The following is a 15,479-nucleotide window of genomic DNA, read 5'->3' as shown; positions in this document are numbered from 1 at the left end:
TAGCAACGACACCATGATAACTAAAGTTCGATGACGACTCGAACAGCTCTCCGCCTTCTCATCTCAAGACTCGAGCATAGGAAGAGACGCACAAACACTACAGTCATCGTATCGATAATTGACACCAATAATTAAAGAGAGAGCGAGCCTTCCTATCAGGAATGAGAGGCAGCTCATTAGCGCACCGACACACAATAAGAACAACGAGAAACTGAGATAAATCTCGTGCATGTAATAGAAACTGACCGTATCCCAAGGCTATAACTATACTCAATGGTACAAGATCCGTATCGGACTCGGACTGAAATTCTCCCCTGGACTACCCTGTAAGCATCTATAATTAGTTCCTACAAAATTGCAGAAAGATGAAATTGATTGGGGATTCCCTTCAGGGAGTAAAGTTTCTACCACTAAAGCGAACCAGACGGGAAGCTGAGTTCCTGGTGCTATTACGTGCATCTCAATTCATCATCAAGAATAAGCTGGCCCTTCTCTTAGTCTAAATAGCAAGGTTTACTTGAAGTAATTCTTCCTTCGAATATTCTTATCCATCCTTGTCCTTCAACACTCTTCTGCGTCGCGCAATGTGACAAAAATGGCTTCCACACTGAGTCATCATAACTCATCATGAAGCTTCGACTCCGGCTCGTCCACGCTCTCCTGCTCAGCTTTTTCATCGGCAGTGCCATCTGTAGCCTTTGTTGACTGGTCATCTGCAGAGGGTGCTTCCTCAGAAGCTGCATCGGACGAGCCTGTGCCATCTGTAGCCTGTGTTGACTGGTCATCTGCAGAGGGTGCTTCCTCAGAAGCTGCATCTGACGAACCCGTGCTCTCAGGTTTACTCTCTGCTGGCTTCTCTATTTTAGGCTTTGGCTTCGGAATTCTATTTATAATTGCAACCTAGACAAATAGCAGCAGAGAATCAATACACCTAGTAAGTCCGACATAGTTACACTAGTACATTACAAAATGTGGAAACTGAGGGACAAGAGTACCTTATCTTGCAAAGTGAAAACCTTCATATATACTTCTTCAGATGTAAATGCAGGTTTTGAAAACCCAGCAGTCCTACAAGATTGATAATAGCAAAAGAAACATGATCATATAGCACAAGATAGGTTCAAAGAAGTATTACAGCCACTGCAGCGACTTAATATATGCTTAAAGGATGGGGGAACTAGAATTGACAGAAAACATGAAGTGTACATATCCTACAAACTGAGGGCACGTGCAGTAAAGGAACCTCAGTAAAATCAGATGTGAAGAGCAAAATCAGGCCCCACAAGATGATAGAAATTTCTTATTGGACAATTGTCACAGGGCTTTTTCTCATATAAACATAAACCCCAACCAATTTCTAGGGTCTAGCTCTTCAATATTGAGCTGACTGTATCTGCGACATTGAAAATTATCATTTGCAATTGATCCTTGTAGACATGGGAATATTCCATCTACGTTAGGACAGGTTAGGAGGCAGGACAGGATAAGATTAGATATGAAAATCCCCTGGAATGTCTATACCCTATCTCCTGTTAAAATGACCGAATATGATAGCAAATATTATCAGTTACTATCTAATTCAATGTTTGGCAAGTATTAAACAGAAATAAATTGGCTACAAAATCAACAAAAAGAATTAGGCCTGCTAAATTATGGCTAGATGATCAATATTTCTTGCCAGCCAAGAAAAAACTTCATCAATCAGCATCGAGTTGAAAGTAACTGTGTCTGCAGCTGGCATATCAGAGAGAGAGAGAGAGAGAGAGAGAGAGAAGCGAAATTTCCATCAATTTGCTGATGCTGATGACTAGTTCAAAAGACCCAAGTTACTATCAAATCCTGGCTCTGACTTGGAGAGACAGGCAGAGCCAGAGGTAGGTGGCAACATGCTTATCGGAGATCATTGTTCTACTGTTATCAATAATGGGGAACATGCCAGCAATGAGCCATAGGAGTTATACTTTGGCCTCATCTAAGCCTTCACCGTCTGATTGCTTAAACAGTATATGCTATTTTAGGGCATCTCCAAAAGGTGATTCATTCTTCTATATTATTTCCAAAGTCGTATACAGGCAACCAAAGATAGCCTCCAAACAGTAGCCAAAAAGGAGGCTCTTTCATGCTTTTAGTACTATATCTAACCCCAAAAGAAGAAACAATTAATTCATCATGCCCCTTTTAGTTTTATGGGTCTTATTTACATGGGCAATGGCATAACTTCAAACTTAGACCAATCACAAGATACTAAACCAAAAAACAAAAAAATGTAAAATTGGCTCATTTCATTGCAGCAAATATCAGGTGGACCACAGGCCAGGTGATTAAAAAACGAACCGAAGTGAAGAACCCAAGTTGAAAAGAAATAATTAGCATGAAACTCACTTCTGTTCAGTCTCCTTCTCATCCAACCAAATCTTTAAATTGTCCGCCTCTTTTAGAACCTGTAGGGCACACACTTATTTATGCCTTCAGAAGAAGCTTATTTGAAATAATCAAAATAACCTGAAGACAGTCCTAAGCAGAAATGAGATGACAACGCACCTCATCAATTTTCTCTCTAGGAAGCCAGGATTTTTTGCTTTCCCAATCCTGTACAATCTGAGAACCAAAAAAGCAATGTCAGGGTGGTGGCAATCCACATTACATTATACACAAGCAGTCAATAACATAGCAATACGAAGATGCAGAAAAAAAAGAAGAAAAAATATCAATGTTAAAATTAAATTGCTATTTTGTGAACTATTGAGGTCGGTTCTAGCCATACATAGGACCTACAATTCTGTGAAAGAGAATACAGGTCAATTTGCAAAGCCCATTGAAAACCACAGACGGCAAAAGATAATACAAGAAGATAAAGATGGTGGAGACTGGAGAGAAAATTCAAGTGGAACCGTCAACAATGTATTTTGATGTGCCTATTCTGTTTCTAAGAAGAAAAGAGGCTCTTTTCTTCATCCCTCAAGAGATTCAGCATAGTAAAACAGTTTGCCTAATTGTTGTAGAACACATTGTGTTGAGGTCTCATAGCTGGTTACAGAACTTTGGAATAACTTGCACTTTGGACCACTAAGCTTTGATTCAATTCATCAAGTACACAACTTTTACTTGCTCGCAAGTGATGATGCAATATGTCCTACTTCCATTTATTTTCAAAAAAAATATCCAAAGTGGCTGCCTGGAGCATGTCATCACCAACAGTACAATAAGCAGCCATTTAGAATTTTAACTGAAAAATTGGTCATAAAATGCCCAAAGTGCATCAATTTGCAAATAAATACACGTTCAAATTCAATGAACAAGAGTAGAGTTCAGCATGTCACTCCAGAATACAGTAACCACCATTGAAAAGCATCCCTCCTACTAGTGTCATGTTTAAACCAACAGCACACATGTGCATCTATACTTCAAAGTTTATCTTTGAAGAACATGAGATTTTGTCATGCTTTGATCGTGACACAATCACTAAAAAAAAATCCTTTTGTAGCGAATCATTTTCTAGGAAAAATTTAGAAGCTTAACACAAAGGCAGAAAAAGAAATAACAATAACTTGGACGTTGATTCACATCACTTTGATATATTCAGCCACAAATCCATAGATCTACCAGATGTCATAGAGATTGAGATTAAAGAAACAATAATCTATAGAACTCTGAGACTAATAAAAGGCTATTTCGTCATGCCCGATGTCGTCAATTGACAGTCCACACACAATGAAAAGTGTTGCCAAACTAATGCTCCCAAACCTAAAAAAGTTTGTTGTTATTACATGTAGAATGAGCATGCAAGAAGTCAAATGGACATAATCACTCTGTCATTTCCAAAACCGCAAGGAAAATGCACCAACACATAAGAATTGCCATGAACCTTGTGACAGCAATAGAAAACTGAAAGAACTTTAAAACAGATTACAAGGAGGCAGCAATGAGAGAGATCATCTAAAAAGGAGCGTATACAGGAAGCTAAAAGTAGATATTAGCGCCGACAACCAATCTATTTTTGAAGGGACAAACAGGCTCATTCTTGTCACTCATCATAGTTAGATACTGGCCATTGATAAGTATAGGCTTGAATAAATAGTTCTCAAGATTAATATTGGGCAATCAGAAAATAATAGAAATAAAATTATTTCCAATGGGAGTGCCATCTACTTTCAATTCACAATAACCATTTTTATAGATACCTTTTGCAGTTGATCCAGGTAACTTCGAGCATGCCCAACTGCCGCTGGCCGTTCTGTAAGTTCTTTCAATCTAAAAGGACCAAAATCTCATGGTTAAAGTGTATATTGCAAGCTAAATAAGAAAATGACAACTGAAAGAGAACTGTTCCAGATATTCCCTTGGTCAAAAGCCATCATTTCCTCTTGAGGATAAAACCAACCTGAAAAAAATTGGATCACCAATTGCTTTTAGCGAATTCAAACGCTCCTGAAACTCTGCCGCCGTACCATCTTCACCATCCATGTAAAGCCATTCTTGCACCTAAAACAATAGCCAAATAACTAATTAAATACCAGATTACGTTGTATTTGTCTAAGCTATTGGGGACGAGAGGGAGGGAGGGAGGGAGGGAGGGAGGGAGGGAGAGGATAACCTCATCAAGCTTTGCAATGAAAGATTGGCGTTCATCAGCAGTAGAGACCTTTTCAAGTTCCTCAGATGTCTCAATCTGTGAGCAACAGGAGGCAAAAACATTAGCAACATTAGTTAGCATGATAGACGATAGGGCAAGTAGAGGAGAGACACAAATGCAAAACCTTGGAACAATGGAAATGAAGATAATTTGAAAGTCAACAATGTCCTCCGGCAATACAACATTAGACCAAATCCAGAGATACAAGAGATCATATAATTAACTCTTAAAATTATGGACAGAAGCAATAGACTATAAGCATCTGAATGGGCTTCGAGAGAAAGAGACATAATTATTCATAGATCATTCAAACTTCCTAAACTTCCTAAATCAAGATTCTTACTTTTTCTTTTGTAGCATATATGTAACCTTCCAAATTGTTCTTCAACTCGGCAGTTCTCCTTCTCTCTGCATCCTTCTTGTCAAGTAGTTCTAGTTTGTTCTTTGCTTCCATAAAAGATTCTTCAGGTAGAGATATCCCAGGACCCAATGTCTTGTTAATTAGCTGGAACCAAAGCAAAATTATGACTCGATAATGCCAAAAAAAGTCATGCAAAGGAAGTATCATGAAAGAATTGTATTAGCAGAACGTTCTCAAAACATTCTTTTTACCTTCAGCGGAACCCTGTATGTACGCTTTTTCAATTTCTTTTCCGTACCCAAATCTGCAGACCCTTGTTCTACTTCACTAGAGGTAGTTTTGTTATTCCCGCCATCATCAAGCTGTGTCTTCTCCGTGCTTTCTTCAGTGGTACTGTTAGAACTATGTTCAACTGATACATTCTGGGAAGCATTAGTGGAGTTTTCCAAAGTCGGTTTCTTTATAGGAACTTCAACCCACTCCGATATCTCAACAACAGCTTCAGCCCGTTCCAACGAGAGTACCCCACTTCTACTAAGAGAGAAATGCAGATTTGCCTTTATTGGTGAAGACAAGTTTCTACCTGAATATCTGGAAAAAAATAATTAACAATTAATGCAACCATGTCAGAGTTTATTAAAAGTAATTCATGGAGGTTAAGTTTGCTGCAGAGATATTCAGAGATAGCACCATATCAAGAATAATCATAACTCTTACTTCTCAGATGCATCTGCAAGTCCAGACACTGCATATTGAGCAAATACAGGAGAGCTAACACCAGGAGGTAAAAGGTCTTTACTCTCGTATGCAAGTGAAACCTCAAAATCTTTGTTGTGAGCAATCGATCTATACATCTGTCAGATAACAATGACAATAAGCAAGTGACAAAGAGACTATAATAAGCTGGATCTTAGGTGATTCTTCATCATCACCGCTTCCCTCAGAGGAAGTTTTCAAGATTGATATACCTTACTGGGAAGCTTTTTCATCCGGGGCACAAGTAGCTGCCTTGTGTTGTCATCTTTAACAAGATCAGGACCTTCTAATTCCATAACAAACCCAAAAGGAGAACCATCAATCATCCCTAGCTTCCTATTCAACTTAATTCCATCACTTAAATTGGCAGCATATAATGCTGCACCAAGAACTACAGCTTCATCAGCATCCAGATGTTTATCTAGCTCTTTCCTTCCAAGAAATTCTTGCAGTTTAGCCTGTTGTGAGTCAAGAAGGAATCCTCATCAGAATCATCCTCTTTCAACTAAAGCAAGAGTAGCAGACAGTTAATTCAAACTTAAAAGCAAAACTGTAATCGGCTGAATGAAATTGGTACACTAATCAAAGACAATAACAAGGATTCCCTTTGATATTGAAGTCACGCGAAACGAGCACACATTTTTTCATCTACCAGATAGTCATCCACGAATTGTAACCCTACTTGGTGTAAACTCTACTGATGCACCAACCTTCTATTTGGAATAAGTTCTACTTTTCGCTATTATATCTTGATACTCCACAGTATCACGCAAAGCACCAGATATTTTTACTGTACAAATATTATCATATGAAAACATATACAGCTTTTTCATAGTTTTTGAAGTTAAAAACGAAATTAGAGTTTTGGCAGATAATCATCAAGTAACATCTTGCTGAAAAAAGCTGCAACAGAGGGGCCTAGATTTATTATTTTCTAAATGCAACTGACGTGAGACGTTGCTGTGGAGTCGTGAAATTTAATGTTTCGTCTTTCTTCTCACTAGGTACATGGGAGAGGAGCGAAAATGTTCCACTAAGGGGTGAGATTTTGATCTGATGTTTTCTTTTTCTTTCCTTCTGTGAAATAAGGTGTGGGCGGCAAGGAAAAGCTTCTACAGTCCAAGCAAAATTAATAGTATCTATAGCTGTTACTCTAGCATCCTTACAAGCAAGATTGACACCAAAAACAAACAGTTAACTACAAACTTGGCCCATTCGTAAACTGTCCAAATGAAGAAATTACAATTCAATATTACCTAGTCACATTATAATTGTTTTTCTCAAATACACTATATTTGCAGGAGGTAAGAGAACATCTACTTCATAAATGCCCAATAAAGTACATTACAAATCACACACCAATACCCCGGCACTATTATTGGTCACTAGAAGTGGAAATTACTAGAATTTGAGGAGCTCCTGCAGATGAATCTCAAAGCCAAATTATTACTCTATATCTAGTTTGAGTATGGATTTACTGCAATTAGCATATCATGACTACCTCTCTAGAGAAATTCATGAAATCAAAGGACAGACAGATAACAATGTTTGCCCGAGAAACAAAGAACAAACCTGCAACTTTGGCACTCTAGTGGCACCTCCAATCAACTCCACCGCATATATTTCATCTGCCTTCATACCAGAGTTCTCAAGGACTTCTTTTAGTGGTACAAGAGCTTTCTCCCACAAATCTGCACAGAGCTCTTCAAACTTCTCACGGGTAATAGTACTCCTGCAGGAAAAACATATTATGGATTAGTGTTTCAGTCTTAATGTACACACCTCCGGTTTTCATAAAATTAATAATATTCAGACAATGACCTAGCCTACTTTTGCATGAACTACATAGAATAAACTAGTATGCCCATGGTGCTCTACCCAACAGTTCCATTCATTCATGGTGAAACTGGAAAAGGGAGAAGGCCAGCCACACCGTCAAGCTGGTCGTGCGTAGAACAGACTCATTTTATGTTCGTTTTTTGGTACATAATGAACAATCATAGCGATCATCCATACTGATTTACTACTGTAACTTCTTCATAGTTACAAATTAGGCTCTGAAGGAATGTAACTGGATACAAATAAATTACAAATTCAACTTATTTACCATCATTTCATAAGTTCATATATTAGGATACAAGGCCAAAAAAGACATGGCATATGCCACTGCGTGATGGCTTAAAAGGATCCATGTCACCAGTCACCATTAAAAAGCAAAGGCTCAGTTGCCATTGGTACAATATATAATGGTCCAGGATGTACTGTATAAATCTCAATAATAATCTAATATCTAGTTAGGTTGTTGCTCATACTTTTCTATTGCTATATGACACAGTTGGAATTATATAATTAATCACGACGAATACCAATTTGAAAGGGCTATACTCTAACTGAGCACTAGTCTATGTAGCTCCTAAATTACCAAATTCCATGTGAAAGGAACCTAACAATGCTGTACTACAATGTAGAAAAGGATATATGGAATGTTATTTCGGTTAATTAGCACTGGAGATGGCCCTCAATATAATTATCAAAAAGAGCTTGCAGCACTCTTGAGAGTGAAGGGTAGCAGATAGAAAAGCAATGGCAAAAAACCGGCTTTCAGTTTGACAAGTATGCTTTTTATCCAATCTCCATCTTTGAGAAGTCATAATTTATGTGATACAATAGAAAACAGCTCATAATGGAAAAATGAAAGGCACGCAATATATAAAGACTCGTAATAAGTGATAGGGCAAATTGCCAATCATGGAAACCTCATGCATGTGGACAACATTTTGCACACAAAAGTCTATGTGATTAATGCTTCACTAACCTGAAGTCCCGATCATCATACAAGGATTCAACTGATATTGGAGCCATTGTGTTTGCACTCAAAATTTCCTTTGTCCGTTTGACCTGTTTTTTTAATTTAGCCATTGCCTTGGGGAATTTTCGCACATCAATCCCACTTCCAACTTCTTTGTTGAATTCATCTGCAAAGTACTCCACCAGCCTTAATTCCATATTTTGACCTCCAAGTTCAGGGTTCCATCTAACATCCTTGACCTGCAGGCACCTTAAGAGTTGTAATCATACTCAGGAAGAGAAAACTATGCACTTCACATGGTGAATGAAGTGAGTGTCTTAAAAAGAAAGTGCACACGCATGTGTATAGAAAGAGAGAGAGAGAGATCCCAACTGCTAACAAGAATTAGTGAACACAAATAGGAGAGAGGCTAACGGAGAATATATATGCATGACTCTGGTGGTTAAAGCCACGTCACTTGCAAAGGTTAGCAGTCACAGAAAAGTGGCTGACCCTAAAGATATATGCTTGGGAAGCCTAGGCATTGCACACAAAACAATCTGGGTGACGTCCAAGGGATCCATCAGCACTGAGCTCTTTTATGTTGAATCATAAGCCTACCCCCCCCCAAAAAAAAAAAAGGAGCAATAAGTGTTGGTACCCCCTTAGCACCTTCATAATGAAAAGTCATTTGTCATTAAACAAAATGATTTCCCAATTTTCTCCTTGAATTCGAACACAAGATATCCATTCCTAGGGTCTGTGCTCAGCATTTGGACACTAAACAGACCTCCATAGTTGAACCATTAATTTTTTCGTTATGGACAGGTTCCTTCTTTTCTACATATTAGACAGAACTAGCATCGATTGCACAAACACAGAAAATGCCTTGGAGCAACTTCAAATCAAATCTACTGCTGCCCAGAAGCATCACTCTGTCAACATTATTAGAGCATGTCATCTAGATTTCCTAGGAAGCACAGATTTCCTTAAATTGGCATCTTCATATGTCTTCCCATCCCAAGCAAACTATTCCTAAATTCCACCTTCACAATTCACAAACTTTACCCTTTTTAACCCAGCCAGCCATTCTAACCTTCTCCATGGTCCGACTATTTTCTTCGCCATTCTATAAGTAATATAAGTTTGCTGACAGATACCCATCTAAATAGCTGCTCAGTTAAGGCATCAGTAGAATAGGCAAACATAACAAGTCATTCTACCTGAAACTGGTTGACCGAAACCGTCTTCCCAAACTCCTTAGCATTATAAGCCGAGAAATGCACCAATGTTGCATAAGTACTGCTAGACCCCATATCATAGAATATAACATTCCTTGAGCCATTCGAGAAATCCTTATCGATCCCATACTGCAATGCCGCACCGGAGTGCTCGTGCACCAGCGACAGGACATTGATCCCCGCCAGCTGAGCCGCCTGAAGCAACCCCTTGCGCTCGGCCTGCCCAAAGTAAGGCGGCACCGAAATCACCATGTCTTTTATCGGCACCTTGGAATGGAACTCGGCCAATCTAGCCGCGTACCCCAATATCATAGCCACCAATTCCTCGACCGAATAAACGGCCCCATCCTCCCCCTCGCCGCCGCCGCCGCCGTGGATCCTGAAGGCCACCGCCCCTCGCGAATCCTCCACGACGCTGAACGGCAGGTACGTCGAGTCCAGGGCCCTCCTGGCGTGATCGAGGGGCTTCCCGAGCAGGTCCCTCACCTGGGAGAGCACCCTGTCCGGGTACCGGGCGACGAGGCCCGCGGCCTCCTCGCCGATCAGGCGGGCGCCGGGCTGGAACGCCACGAGGGCGGGGGACTTCCGCTTCGACATCTCGTTGATGGCGACGGTGATGGGGCTCTGGCCGGGCCGGATGTTGACGACGGCGACCTTGATCCACTCCGAGCCGAGATCCACGCTGGAGACCGCGGATCGGGCGGGGACGGGGGCCAGCGAGAGGACGGCGAGCCACAGCACGAGCCCGAGCCCGAGCCCGAGCCCGATCTTCGTCGTCGGCGCCGGCGCCGGCGGCGGCCTCATCTTCGATCGCCCTGCCTCCGCCGTCGCAGCACGAAGCGGGGAAAAGAGGAGCGATTTTCGGTTTTTTTCTTTTTTTCCTCGCGTTCTTCGATTTTTTTCTTTTTTTTTTTCCGTGCTTCGTGGACGAGCAAAGCGCAACGGGCAGCTAGAACAGGGTGCAGTGTGTATATATAGTGGAGAGGCGAGTTGGAAGGCGGAAGGGGCTCTAGCCAATGGGAGGGCGCCGCGTGGCGAAACGCACACGTGGCTCGCCAGGAGGCGTTTCGATGATGCGGGTTTCGTCGTGCCTCTTGCTCCATGGAGTCTTTGGAGAAAAGGGGGAAGTCTCCAGGTGGAAAAGTCAGCGGGGACACTGTCGTTTATTATTGCAAATACGGCATATTTTTCCCCGAATTTTACGATTATTAAACAATATTTTTTCTGTTAAAAAAAAACATAATATTTTTTAATATGTTTATTTTATCGCAATTATAAATACCTTTTTTTTTTTTTCTGTTAATACACTCAATGGGCGCTACTCTTAGGAGATAAAACCTTATTTACAAAAAGAGGGTCGGCCAACGGCAATAAGCAACAAAAGATGTCTTGGGACGACGGATGGGAGGCTTGCCAATAGCAAGGGGGAGTAACGAGAACAATTTTTATTTTTATTTCTATAATAGAAATATAAAATTTTTACTTTTTATTTCTATCCAAATACCATTTTGGCTAAAAAATTATTCTTATTAAATGAATTTCAGTTACAAACCAAATAGTTATCATATGCACCATTAGCAGTCAGGTGTGGTAATGAGAGCCATTGACACTCTCCCCGCCAATGGAGGGCCGTTGCCTCAATTTGGGGCAAGGGTCGTGCCCTAATTGCAAATTTGGGCGAGGGCCGCCCTTGCCGTCTGGGTCAAGGATTATTAGAGAGAAGGCATATGCTATGGTGCGGTAAAAGTGCCAAAGAAACGTCAGGGTCGAAAGCTACCATTTCCTAATGTTCCAATTGCGTAAACATTGGGAATGAATTGAATGAAGAAGGGAAAGTTGGCGATGACTCTTTCTTTAAAAAAAAATAAAAAATTATAGGATTGGTTGGAGGATAAGAGGATTGACTAAAATGACTGATCGGGAGTTCAAGAAAAACTTTTTTCTAACTTGTTAATCACGTCGAAAAATACAATGTCTAGGAACAAGATATATAATCTAATACTATTATTCTAAAAAGAGCCATATTCAACTTGTTATCGAGGAGTTAGGATTGCAATCTTTCTTAACTCTCGTACTTTTCTAACAAAGTCTTTTTGATGGGAGTTGGTTCACCTATTGCATCCCATGATTTCTTAATGCGATTACCATCCAAACCTTCATCTTCATCATCCCATTTATTTCTCGAGCACACAAATAGAATCCATTTATCGCCCTAATCAGCCATTATCACTCTATATTACCTTCTCATCATCGAGATCAAATTTTCATGCCCTTTCAAAAGTTTACATGCTCTACCAAGAACCCTCCACTCTTCTTATAGACATCTAATAAAGGTTTAGAGATGTAAGATCTCCATTTATTTCACAAGAAATAAAATGGCTTGGATGTTATTTTTCTGAAATATTATAGCTTATTAAATGATAAAAAATATTTTATTATCGACAACAACCTATGTCTAAATATTTTCTTGGACAGCAAATTTTTTTTGTTCCTTCATTTCTGTAAACGATTATTTTTAGGAATTTTTTTTTCAAATCATTATTTTTTTACGAAACAAACGAATTGAGTATTGCATGTAATAAAAATCTGGGCCTAGGTCAATGGTTTCATGGGCTTCTTCTTGGGCCGGGGTTTATGGGCTTGGGCTTTCCGTCTGCTGGCCCAAACTCTCTCCCCCTTTAAAACTCCCAAGTCACTTCGTTTTCCGATTTCGAGCGTCTCTGTCTTCTCGCTTTCTCCCCCTCTTCCATCCTCGAAGCCGCGACCGGGGCGAGAGCAGCAGCTCCTCCGCCGCCCTCCGCCGCTGCTCCAACGCGCGATTAGGGTTTTCCTCCGCCGCCGATGCCGCCGCATCCGCCGCATCCGCCGCCGCCGATCCGGGACACGGCCCTGTCGGAGGAGGAGATCACCCGCCTCCACCGAATCCAGAGGACGGTGTTGCAGATGCTCCGGGACCGGGGCTACCTCGTCACCGACGGCGAGCTCAACATGACCCGGTTCCAGTTCATCGAAAAGTACGGCGAGAACATGAAGCGGGAGGACCTCGTCATCAACAAGCACAAGCGCAACGAAAGCTCCGATCAGGTAAACCCGCGGCCGATAGGGTTTTCGAGCGCTCTGTCGCGCCGGACGTCGTCAAAGTTTGATTTTTTTTGTTTTTGTTTTTTTTTTTTTTTTTTGCGCCGCAGATTTACGTGTTCTTTCCGGAAGAGGCGAAGGTCGGGGTGAAGACCATGAAGACGTACACGACCCGCATGAATTCGGAGAACGTGTTCCGGGCGATATTGGCTGTTCAGCAGAATTTGACTCCCTTTGCTCGGACTTGTATCAGCGAGATATCGACGAAGTTCCACTTGGAAGTCTTCCAGGTAGAGTCCACTGGTTTTGCTTCTGTTGCCATTCGCCTGCTTCGTGTTGGGATAGAATAGATGTTCTTGTCATCGAATCGCATACGGATACGGGTAGTTTGTGGCGGTAAGCATGAAACGTAGGTTGCATCACGTTGCTAATCCCATTGGGCAATGCGGGATGATGGCTAGCACAGATTTATGAGCCCTTATTATTTGGCTCCCCAGTGTTCAAGTGCTCACTAGATGATGTGAATTTTAAGGATTGGGCAGTCTTTTCTTGTCTTTGGCATCACTTGGTGAAGCGAGCGAGGAGATGTCAGTATGTCCCATTAGTAAAGATTGCTTTTTTGAAGTCTGGTTTCTGCACGTCATTGTGTATGCTTATGGAAACCACTTTTGGAACCTGATGCTCTTTCACGAAATGAATGACCAGTTGATGTCATGAAACGGATGGGCAAGAATACATTAGTTTGTGTAATAGTCTGAGCGTATATTATTGCAAAAGTCATGATGGCCCCATCCCGTACTTTCTGCTTGAAGAACATATGGTTGAACCTCAGGCGAATTTCTTCCTATTCTAATCAGCTGCATGTATTGAATTTGCCAAAACCATCAACTGTGGATTATAGCAAGACTTTTGGCTGTTTATTGTTTATGATGGATGAAAAGCCACCTTATTTGACAAATTGTCATGGTTCCAAGATAATTGAATCTGGAATCTTTTGAAAAAGAATTGCTTTCTGTCTTATTATGTTAGCAGTTGTTCAGTTGATCTTGCTTCTAGTTGATAATACCATTACCTGTATTTTCATCTAGTTGGATCCTAATAAGTGCTTTTGAGGCAGCATAATGCAGTGTATCTTCAAGCCCTTTTTTTCTTTATAATGTCATGTTTTTATGTTTGGCTGCCTGGGTCAATTATCTTTTCTTCCATTGAGTATCTTGTGTTGTTATGGTGCAGGAGGCGGAGTTGCTAGTCAATATCAAAGAGCATGTACTCGTTCCTGAGCATCAAGTGCTTGCTAATGAGGAAAAGAAGACTTTGCTACAGAGATATACAGTGAAAGAAACACAGGTTAGTGTCCACTGGGATTTGGTGTTTGCATGCTTTATGTGGATGCAGCTCTTCTAATGCATACCTGTGCATGGCATGCACCCACAGTAATTTTTATAATGTATTAGTTGGGAAATATGCATGATTATAAGGTTTGGCCTTCATGCTGTCATTCCAGAGCAGAAGATCTGCTCTCTTTGTATATATTGCTCATCTCTTCACGTTTTTAGGACTCTAGCTTAAATCCCAGCCAAACATCTTTGAGTTACGTTAGAGAAGATTCTTGTAAGATGATAGATTGATTGGTGTAGAAAAAAGGCATTTAAATGTTGCAGGGCATATCCCACTTGACATTCACTTCTTCTCAGGGAACTGTCATTGCCATTTTGGCATGTTTGGCCAGCCTTTCTAGTCTAAATAATTTCTTTTTCTGGCGGTGTTGCTTTATGTATCTGCCCCATTCTCTATGGACCTGCTTCTCTTATTTTTATTATGGTATGAGTTCAATATTATTTCCTGTTACTAATTCCAGTGGATACTTACATCATGCCGTTTCTCATTGTTTTGTATTCTGGGGGGATCGAGTTCAGCTACCGCGTATCCAAGTCACTGATCCGGTTGCGCGCTACTATGGCCTGAAGCGTGGACAGGTTGTGAAGATCATAAGGCCGAGTGAAACAGCAGGGCGATACGTCACTTACCGATATGTTGTCTGAGATTCCTATTCTCCAAGCCCAGTGTTGAACTCGAGTCATAAATTATGTATAGCAGGTGCTGAGGAGGCACAAATGTTGAGTTCTGTGGAGTTTGCTCTTTTGCCTGTCCGTCCTTGCAAAAGCTGAAGATGCCATAATCTCGAAGCGGATGATCTTCTTTCCAAGCATCTGATTCTGTGGGAACTCAGAAGTTACAGTGTGTCTGTATAATGTCCTATGATTGCAAGTGAGACGTTGCTGGGCTCGTTCCTAACTGCCTAGCAGATCCATGTATTTGTCTGGCAGATAATCCATTAAAGTCGTGGCTGTTCCTGGGAGATTTTTCCCCATTGTTGAAAGAACAGTTATTTCATGGAAATAGAGACATATTAGGGTAGGCTTCTATTTTTTACGAGTATACTGCTTAATAATCGATGGTATAACCAACTCATTGCAAGGTTAAACGTCACCAGGACTCAGGAATCAATCCATTTTCTGTGCAATGGTAATTTGAAACGAAGATTTCTGTCGAGGATGTTCTCGAAACCAATTAACGGGAGTCGAACAAGAATTGGTCCGTTTTTATTTATTTATTATTGTT

General features: G+C 40.8%; 2 protein-coding genes across 2 annotated transcripts; one reads left to right on the top strand and one right to left on the bottom strand.

The window, feature by feature from the left end:
* Positions 1-195: 195 nt before the first annotated feature.
* Positions 196-10,713, bottom strand: LOC104436750 (heat shock 70 kDa protein 17). The gene is made up of 14 exons (XM_010049617.3): positions 9,762-10,713; positions 8,566-8,798; positions 7,323-7,482; positions 5,963-6,208; positions 5,712-5,848; positions 5,246-5,585; positions 4,977-5,138; positions 4,595-4,669; positions 4,382-4,482; positions 4,182-4,251; positions 2,542-2,598; positions 2,383-2,441; positions 996-1,068; positions 196-900 (listed from the first exon to the last, which is right to left on the bottom strand). Exons 1-14 carry the CDS (start codon positions 10,581-10,583, stop codon positions 616-618), a joined length of 2,820 nt encoding a protein of 939 aa, XP_010047919.2. The 5' UTR covers positions 10,584-10,713; the 3' UTR covers positions 196-615.
* Positions 10,714-12,491: 1,778 nt separating this feature from the next.
* LOC104436751 (DNA-directed RNA polymerases II and IV subunit 5A) lies at positions 12,492-15,290 on the top strand. The gene is made up of 4 exons (XM_010049618.3): positions 12,492-12,863; positions 12,968-13,147; positions 14,091-14,204; positions 14,774-15,290. The coding sequence occupies exons 1-4, from the start codon at positions 12,621-12,623 to the stop codon at positions 14,897-14,899; spliced, it is 663 nt and encodes a 220-aa protein (XP_010047920.1). The 5' UTR covers positions 12,492-12,620; the 3' UTR covers positions 14,900-15,290.
* Positions 15,291-15,479: the final 189 nt, after the last annotated feature.

This window comes from Eucalyptus grandis, chromosome 3 (assembly GCF_016545825.1).
Source record: "Eucalyptus grandis isolate ANBG69807.140 chromosome 3, ASM1654582v1, whole genome shotgun sequence".
NCBI lineage: Eukaryota > Viridiplantae > Streptophyta > Magnoliopsida > Myrtales > Myrtaceae > Eucalyptus > Eucalyptus grandis.
The sequence above is the reverse complement of the archived record's forward strand: the minus strand, read 5'-3'. Positions and strand labels throughout refer to the sequence as shown.